We start from the raw sequence: 9,132 nt of genomic DNA on the forward strand, positions 1-9,132 counted from the left end.
GCCCTCCCCAAGTCACTTCCAGGGCAAAAGGCTCCTGGGGCTGAAGGTCAAATCTGGGGCAAGGCTAACAAGGGCTCCTGTTCTCTACAAGTATGTCTCCAGATCCAAGTCCAGCTCGCTGAATGCAAAGGACAAAGAAAGATCATGGAAAGAAATCAGTACTGCCTTCTGGTCAATCCATGTATGAATCACCAAGAATTTTGCCTCAGACCACCATAGAGACTTAGTATATTTATTACCAACCATATCTATGATTATGAGTCCTCTTGTCATTTCTGCCCGAAGAAGAATTTTATGTCTCTCAATGGCTTACATGCTGCAGTGCCAAGACCGAACTGAACAGAGAGCCAAGCGTTATTTATCACATTTCTTGTTCTTGGCCAAGAATCACCCACACTGTGTCAAACTGCCAGCAGTAGTCGGGGTAAGACTAGAATCTGAATGGTCCTGTAAGTTTAGGTAAACGGTGGGTCGTGTTTTCCTCACCTCCTCCATGGGGCCGTGCGATCGGGCACATATTGGTGGTTCCGTGCTGCAGGGGGTGCAATGCCAGGGCACTTGCAGGCACCAGGGCCGTGGCACGTGGGGAGAGGGTGCTTGAGGCTCCACCCCACCACAAGGGTTTCCCAACCTGAAAGGGCCCTGGAAGTGCTAACTGATGCTTCCAGAGGGCCAAAGAAAACCTCCCCTGCCCTGCAGTCCCAATCAAGGCATCATGGGGCTGCTTTTTTTCAACAACAACAAAATCACAGTGGGAAGATATAATTGCACATCGGCCATCCTCTTATCTAAGCAGGCTCTGCCATAAAGCTGGAAACAGAACGCCAGGACCAACCAAACAATGTATTTTTCTTACAGAGTATCTTCTGGAGCCCTTGACTGTCACCTTTGCCCCATTGGGAGGAAGGGGAAGGGCCAGTACGAGGACCACTTCTGCCCTGGGAACTTCGCTGCGGGAGCACAAATCTGGGGTGGACGCGGTACACCAGGCCAAATGCTCCCCCATGCGGGAGTAGGAAGAGGCAGGGCAGCTTCCTCTTCAAACTTCATCTTGCAGTCCACAGCAAAGCCTGTAGTGCAGAAAAGGTCAGGAGGCACAGGAGTTTCTGTCCAAGAACAGAGGATGAGAAGAAACTGAAAGAACACCGAGGCTGTGGCGGCTGCTGGTCAAGATCAAAGCACCAGCCTGGGCAGGTCTCTTATCTGTACGAGGACTTTGCCTTGGGAGCATCTACTGAACACAGCCTCATGGGAACCAGTATAGTCCCCCAACTGGAAACGTGTGGCCTGAAAAGGCTTATTAGAAATGACTTTTTTCAGTCGGAAGCCCTGCTTAGAGGCAACCTGAGGCTACCTTGGCAGGTCAGCGACTGAGCTGTAGGAGGGGCTGAAAGGTGCAGCCACTGGGCTTCCCCTTGCCAGAATGAAGCCCTCTCTCTCCCTCAGTTTTCCCTTACTGTGTCCCCTGGGAGTGTATAAACGAGCCACACTTTTCAGAGGTGCCATCTCTCTTTCAACCTGGCTTGGATGCAGCATCCCTCCTGTGCAGAAAAATCCAAACCTCCCCCCCCCCTCCCTTTTCTTGTTTACACCCAAATGACCTTTGTGCGGCTGGACGGGATGGTAGAGCCAGAAAAGTCCGCTGGCAAACAGCTTAGACGGCCTGGGGTGGGAAGGAATCAGAGGGCAGGTCTCTGGTGGACAGGCACATTTGCTCCAGTACGGGCCACCAAAGGAAAGGTCTCCACCCACATCTTTTGCTCTGATACAAATGGGGTAGGGGTGGGGCAGAGAGGTTGGTCTGGTTGGAGTCTGGCAGCACAGATGCACCATCTCCAGGTCACCTCCTGCCCGTTCTGAAAGTCAGACAGTGACACCTACAGGCAGATGAGGGTTCTGCCCAGGAGGGACTCCTGTGTCTGCCCAGGCAACAAAGTCAAGAGGATGGTCCTGGGTGTGGTTCAGAATGCCAGTGGGTTATCACGTCCTGCTGCAACCTCTTCCTAAAACCACAACCGGACCTGTAATCTCTTCCTCCTCGTGCTCACATCAGTGCCACCAAGGCTGTGGCCTGGCTAGAGAGGCTCTTTGCTCTTGCCATCGTGTGCTCTCTCTCTCTCTATCCCCAGCCCTGAAAGGAACTGGCCAACACTCTCTCCAAGCCTCTTTGACAAGCCTGCAAAGCGGATGCCAGCCCAAGAGAAGCATGCAATTACACTCCAGTCCCAGGGCCTCGTGGCCCCCTTTCCTAGCACAGTGACTCTGGGGGGAGGCCAGGAGGCAGCCCAGCTGAAGCTGGGGCCTGGGACCAACCTGAGACAATGGAGACCCAGCATGAATGAGTTGAGACAGATACTAGAATGGCAGCCTTTCTGCAAACTCTGTGTCTGACGAAGGGAGCTCTGACTCTCAAAAGCTGATCCATCCCCCCCAAAAAATGTTGCTGGTCTCTGAGGTGCCACTGGGCTCCGTTCTAGCGGTTCTGTGAACTGCAGCTGAGCAGGACAGCATCTGTTTTACATGGAGGAGGCCCCACACCAGATCCCAGAATCTCCACTTCAAAGAATCAGGCGTTAAGTGACGGGATCCTGGAGAGTGGATTCACTCAGAGCCGAGAGCAGTGCCCTTGACCAGGGGTAGTCAAACTGCGGCCCTCCAGATGTCCATGGACTACAATTCCCAGGAGCCCCTGCCAGCATTTGCTGGCAGGGGCTTCTGGGAATTGTGGTCCATGGACATCTGGAGGACCACAGTTTGACTACCCCTGCTTTTGACAAACAGAGGGTCTGCCTCAGCCGAAGGCAGCTGCATGTGAGATGGGGCTGCAGCGGCAGGGGGGAAGGGGAAGGAGGATGTCACTGGTGGGGCTGCTTGTCCCCTCGACTGAGAAAGGAGTCAAAGTGACACCTTCACTGGTACCCAGGCTAGCCAGTGCTGCCAGCCTCACACAGCAGTCACTCCGAATTCCAATGACTGGTGCCTCGGGCCCTTTCTGGATCGCTTCAAGAAAGCGGTTTTCTTTTTCCATCCTGAAGCAGCACTTGGCAGTCCCAGTGGTGTGGGGGGGGGGGGTCACGTTGCCACTGCGAGGAATCATTTGTACATCCTTGTATAAAAAGGGGAAGCTCTGCTTCCACACAGGAGCAAAGGCCGAGATCCCAGCATTGAGGATTTATTTGTAGGGGGAGCCCATGGCAGGGGCTCCTGGGAATTGTAGTCCATGGACATCTGGAGGGCCGCAGTTTGACTACCCCTGGGCTAGAGCATTGGACTGAGACCCGGGGAGACCCAGTTCAAATGTGTGCCATGGAAACTGAGCTGGATGACTTTGGACCAATCACTCTCTCCCAACCTGATGTTCCTCGTGGCTTCAGAAGAAGGTGGAGGAGGAAAGAGTGGTTTATGCCACGCTGAGCTTTATAGAGGCATGGCCAGATAGAAAAAACAGAGTGAAGTAAATTAGTAATATGAAATGGCAGAGCTGTTTATCTGATCTCCTTTAAAAAGAAAAAAAAGCTTCAGTTACGCATCGGACAGTTCTCAGCCTCTAAGCATAAAAAGGAAATGTAAAACCTCCTGGAACTTTTGCAGAAGCTCCCAAAAGTGCATGAATGTGAGGCACCGGAGGGAAGCACTGTGGCCATCCTGGCAAGTCACCCATGGCTTGCTCCGACACACACCACACACCCATTCCAGATGCGATCCACAACCAGGCCCTTGGAGTTGAGAGCAATCAAACCACCTAGGTCCTCTCCTCATACACAGAGGGAGCAACATTAACACAGCACAATGCATCAATGTTTGCAATGAGTTCCCTTCCAAGGGACTGGAAGTCATTACTTGAGTTTGGGATGCTGATTTTTGGCTGCTGAAAAAGGGATGAAAGGGACCCCTTTGACCACCCAAAGATCTGTGCTAGGGGTTCATATAATCTACACGGACCAGGAATTGTAATAATGGCAGGAATTGGGTAGGATTCAGCAAACCAAACATAGTGTACTTAGGAGATGTTCCTAACTTTCTGCTACTGTCAACAGAGACAAGATAAGCTGGGCAGCCAGGAGTCAACATGCATCCCCCCTCTGGGCCCCCACACATGCCACATTTGAGGGGCACATCAAAACACACACAAGATACCTGTTGCACAGGGATGCTGCTATCATCTCTGAAGTTCATCTTGCCCAGCTTTCCAGCCCCCCAGCCATTGTACCTCCAATCCCTGCCCTTCTCAGTGACCTTGAAGAGAAAGGCAAACCAGCCTCCCCCATCAATGTAGGGTCCCTGTGGGTTTGTTTGGCTATCCTATCAGGAACAGTTTGCACCCAGGCAGACCAGGAAGGCAGCAGAAAGCAGTAACTCTCAGCGGGGATAGGACAGAAGCTGATCTTTGCAATTTGCTGAGAAGTACCAAAAGTGTATCCAGCATCAAAGCCAAAGAGGGAGGGCAAGGACTTTGTGGGAAATCCTTTCTAGGTTCAAGGACGAAGAAGAAAACAGAGTTGTCAATCACAGAAGCATGGAGTTGGAAGGCTGGAGCGCCATTCATCCATTGGCCTTCCACAGGTCCATGCAGGTCAAATGCCCAGCCCAGAGCTCCACAGCCAAGGACAACGTGAGACCAACCAGGCTGGCAGGACTCCAGGGCAGCCAACAGCATCTGGCTGAAGAGCAGCTGACCGGTGTTGGGGCTCAAAAAATCCACCCCGTTTCAGTTTCTCCATTTCCCAAAAATTGCATTTTGACAGTTCTTCTGGATGGCTTGCTATTTTTGGTCCAAATCCCAAATGGAAGTCCCTGCTAGAAAAATCCCCCCAAAGTAATTTTTAAGTCTCCAAGGGGTGATGCAACTCTTGAGCTAGTCCATAAAGTCTGCACATTTTTGCATACTGTTGCCAAAAAAAAAATGTAAACCCTGCTGCATCAAAATGCACATTGTAGCCCCAAAAAAGTGAAACTCACAAAAACTTGGCTTAATTCCTCCTGGAGTCCAGTCTGAATGTTCTTCCTATGCAAATTCCCGGCCGTGCACGGAATCCTCCCCTAGCTCAACTCAGCCGCTTGCTAGGAAGCACCGTGCTGTCTCTGAACTTTGGCTCTCACTCCGTTCGCCAGCAGACTAGTTTTCATCAGCAGGCAGAAGTGGGAACCTTCCAACGAGTCCTGGAAGCCCAACGCTCCCGTGTGCAGCCCTCCCAGTTAGCAAGTGCCATGAGCTGAGCGGCAGCAGTGACAAGTCTGGCCACAGATGGGAAGAGCAATGCCCAGCAAATCGGCTGGCCAATGCCCACCCTGCAAATGCTCCCGCTGGGGCTCCCTGGAGGACCCGGCTGTTTGAGGCTCATCCAGAGAGGCCTTCTGCAAGCCCTGGGTCAAGCCCCTAAAGCACAAGGCCTCTTCCGTAATTCTTTCTATCTTGATCAAGATTTTCCCCATCCTGATACGAAGTGAGACTCCATCTCTGGAGCCTTCTCTGCTTCCTTTGAAGAGACAAGTTGGGTGAGAAGTTCAGCATTCCACTCCACAGACCAAGGTGGGATGTTATTACTGGAATCCATCTTGGCCGGCATGAATGACCCCTATTTGGAGCTGTCAAAGGTTTGGATGCGATGTTCAAAAGCATCCCTCTGCCCTCCCAAGCACCTGGATTCTTCCCAGGTTCACGCACCTAAGCGGGGAATCCAGCATCACATTTGTCTAGGTGCCAACTTGGCATTTGTAATGGATTCCCCTCCCCGGACCACCTTCCCCACGGCCAGCCCACAGTTTGCTGCATCCATGGGAAACGCACAAACCGACTGTATACTCCACTCCTCAAGAGAGCCGCTGGTCCCTGCTAAGAAGCCGGAGGATCGCCAGAAAGGCTGCCTTTGGCTGCAAGCCTGCCAAGAAGAAACCCCTTCCTGCCCCCGCCCCATCAATGGCCTGCTTCCATGGGGTAACGTGGCAGACTCATGAATGCAGGGGGGAAATGTGTCCAGTGTGTGTCATCCTTGAAGGCCGAGGAAATGAAACTATAGTGTGGCAGCTCAGCCTCACTCCCCCATCCACACACACCCCGGGGGAGTGGGGAGGGGGGCAGGTGTGTGCAGAAAAGGGCAGCCCTCAGGAGCAAGGGGCAAAAGCACCTGCCTGCCTACCTGCCTTATGATGATGGCAGAAAGGGTGACTCAAGAGAGGTTTATACAGTTCTGCATGGTGTAAAAATGGGTGAATGAAAGAAGCCTTGCTTTTCTTCCTCTCTCAACATTCTAACTCTCAGGAGCTTCCCAAGAAACAAGGAGTGCCCCCCACCCGCCCCGCCGGCCATGGGCAGCAAATCTGGGACAAACTCAGGATGCACTTCTTCACACAACAAAGAGTTAACTTGTGGTTCTCCCTGCTGGGGGGGGGGGGCACAACAGCAGCTTTAAAGGGGAAGAACTCCAATCCACAGAGAAAGAGGCATGATTTCCTCAATGGCGACTAACTAGCTAGGGTGGCTACCAGCTATGCTAGCTAAGTGGAACCTCTTTATTTGGAGGCAGGATCAGTGTTGCCTCCTACAGCCTTTGGTGCTCCTCTTACGGGCCTTGCAGGGCATCTGATCAACTGGGGTGGCAGGGAAACAGGACGCTGGTCTGGATGGTGTGGTGCTGGCCATCCCTCCCCTGGCCTGCTGTCCTGGGCTGCATCTTCTGTTCTGTGTTTCTGCTGGTCAATGGAGAGAAGGGGTCGTGGCTCATGGGTGAGGCCTTCGTTGTGCCTGCAGGAGGCCCCAGGTTCAATCTCTGGCACCTCCAGTTCAAAGGATCCAGAGGAGGCTGATCTGAACAGACCTCTCCTTGAAACCCTGGAGATCCAGTCCGAGAAGACAGTTCTGACCTTCACTGGCTGATTCAGGATCAAACAACTTTGTCTTGGGGACCAGGCGTGGTGCGAGAGCAGGCTTTCCATGGCTTGGGACAGGGCCCCAGCCACCTCCGCAAGCAGGACAAGGAAGGGCGGTGGGTGGAGAACAGTGTAGCAAGACTCCCTTGGGGAGCATTCTTTTTCATTGCACGGGGCACCAGCATGAGCAGCAAAGCAAGAAGAGCCAGCGTGAGTTAGGGGATGCTGCCTCTGCTGAGGACTGACTGAGAATTGCCAGGGATGCCCAGCAGAGGGAAGGGAGTGCCTGGCAGCCCCTGAGGCCAATGTCACCCACCCATCCCCAGAGGCCCAGTCCCGCTTGCCTCTCCAGAAGGGATGCTGGAAGTTCCCCTGCTATGCTGGGTTGCAGGGGGAGGGGGTGAATCCCAGGGGTGCTGCTTTGCTGCTGAGTTCTGCCCACCACCACCCCCCAGTCCCTTCCTAGGCGCTGCCACTCCATTCTGTCCCTGCCTCCCCAGTGACGATGGCTGGCCCCTGCCGGGAGTTTCGGCGTTTGACCCCCAGCTGCCTTCTAGCAGGGGGGGGAGGCCCTGTGAGAACTTTGTTCCTCAACCCTTTGGGGGAATCCGGGGCCAAGCGACACCCCGCAGCATCTGTCATTCATCTGGACTATTGGTCATCCTGCCTCCAGCCCCCTCCCCCCCGCCCCGCGCAATACAACCACGTCCTGGATTCCAGCAAACCTCTCCCCCCCCCCCCCGTTCCCGAAAGGATCTCTCCTGCCTGAGGACGCACCTGGCGCGCAGACTGCGAGGAGACGGGCTGGACAGAGGGCAGGGGGTCCGGGAGTCTCGGCTCCACGAGCAGGGCCGTCTTCCGGGCAAAGCCCCCCAAGGCCACCTCCCCCCCCCCCAGGCCCGCAGCTCCGGCTGCTGCAACAAAAGATGGTGTCCCCCTCGCCCTCTCCCAACTCAACTTTCCAAAGCCAGGAGGAGGCGGCGGAGGCGGCTGCGTGCCCCCCGTGGGCATCAGGGACGCGGAGAGCGCCTGTCATGCGGGGCAGGGGGGGCAGAAGACAGGGAAGCGGGGGACCCCGACGGGCTCCAAGCCCCCACCCCGCTCCCCATCGCTGCCTTCCCAGCCCCAGCCCCAACCCCTCCCGCCTCGCGCGGGTTGCCTGGGCCAGACACGTCGTGCATAGCTGGTTCTCCTTGAAACGTTCCTGCAGTCTCCCCGCACGCGCGCGCTCTCCACCTACACGCGAGAAGCCCTGCCCGGGTGTCGCTCTCGGCGCTCCCGCCGCGCTGCCGAGCCGCAAGAGCCCCGCGCCCACCCGGCCCCTCTCGCCCCGCCGCCCGCCCGCCCGTCCAGGAACCAGACGGACGCCCGCCCGCCCGCCCGCCCCGCACTCACCGAGGGAGAGGAAGAGACAGAAGACGCCGGCTACAGTCATGGTAGGCAAATCCCTCGGACCCGCGGCGCAAAAGCAGCTCCGATGAGATCCGCCGGGGCGCCCCTTCCCCTCCGCCGCCGCCGTCGCTGAAGGATCGGCCGCTCGCCCTCTCGCTCGGCCGCTCGCCCGCCCCGCTGCCGCCGCCGCCGCCGTCCTCTGCCTCAGCTCCTGCGAAGCGGCGGCGCGGTCCTCGGCTCCCCCGGCAGCATCGTGCCTGCCTTCCTGGCTCCTCCCGGCGGCGGCGGCAGCAGCAGCAGCAGCGGATCGACGCCGAGCGAGGGCGATCAGAGCGGCGGCTCCATCCAGCCCGGCACGTCTCTGCCGGACTCCGCGCCCGACGACGCCGACCGAGAGGCGGGAGGCGAAGGCAGCCGCAGCCGCCGCGGAGCTGGCCGGCGGGGGGAGCGGGAGGAGGAGACAGACCCGCGGCAGCCGCCCGCCGCCTCGCCGGCCCTTCCCTTCCCTTCCCTTCCGCGCGGGGCGAGACGAGGGCGCCGGACTCGCCTGGGTCCGGCTAGGGGGGCTCGGAGTTCAGGCTGGCCGACGGCGAGGACGAGCCGGCGGGCACCTTTTGCGCCCAGGGGGCGGCCCTTGGCGGAGCCTCGAGGGAGGGGCGAGGGCGGGCGGGCGGGGGCTCTAGTCGGGGCCCGGGCCGGCAGCCCCCGCCAGGCGGTCGCCTCGGTCAGGCGCAGGGCAGGCAGCGTCGGGGCGGCGGCGGCGCCCCCTGCACGCCCTTCCCCAAGCGCCGCCAGGTGCAGGGGCGCGGCAAAGGAGCCTGCCGCCACCCGCACTGCACTTCCGCGGGCCACCGGGCCACCAGCACCGCCGCC

The 9,132-nt window shown here is 57.2% G+C and overlaps 1 protein-coding gene across 1 annotated transcript in view; it reads right to left on the reverse strand.

Annotated features, from left to right (window-relative positions):
• GFRA2 (GDNF family receptor alpha 2) overlaps nucleotides 1-8,748 on the reverse strand; it is an 87,165-nt gene extending 78,417 nt beyond the window's left edge. Inside the window, exon 1 of the mRNA XM_077305865.1 lies at nucleotides 8,263-8,748. Coding sequence (XP_077161980.1) covers nucleotides 8,263-8,302 — 40 coding nt within the window. The 5' untranslated portion in view covers nucleotides 8,303-8,748. The remainder of the gene's footprint in view (nucleotides 1-8,262) is intronic.
• Nucleotides 8,749-9,132: the final 384 nt, after the last annotated feature.

The sequence above is a fragment of the Paroedura picta genome, chromosome 12 (assembly GCF_049243985.1).
Source record: "Paroedura picta isolate Pp20150507F chromosome 12, Ppicta_v3.0, whole genome shotgun sequence".
In the NCBI taxonomy this organism is placed as follows: domain Eukaryota; kingdom Metazoa; phylum Chordata; class Lepidosauria; order Squamata; family Gekkonidae; genus Paroedura; species Paroedura picta.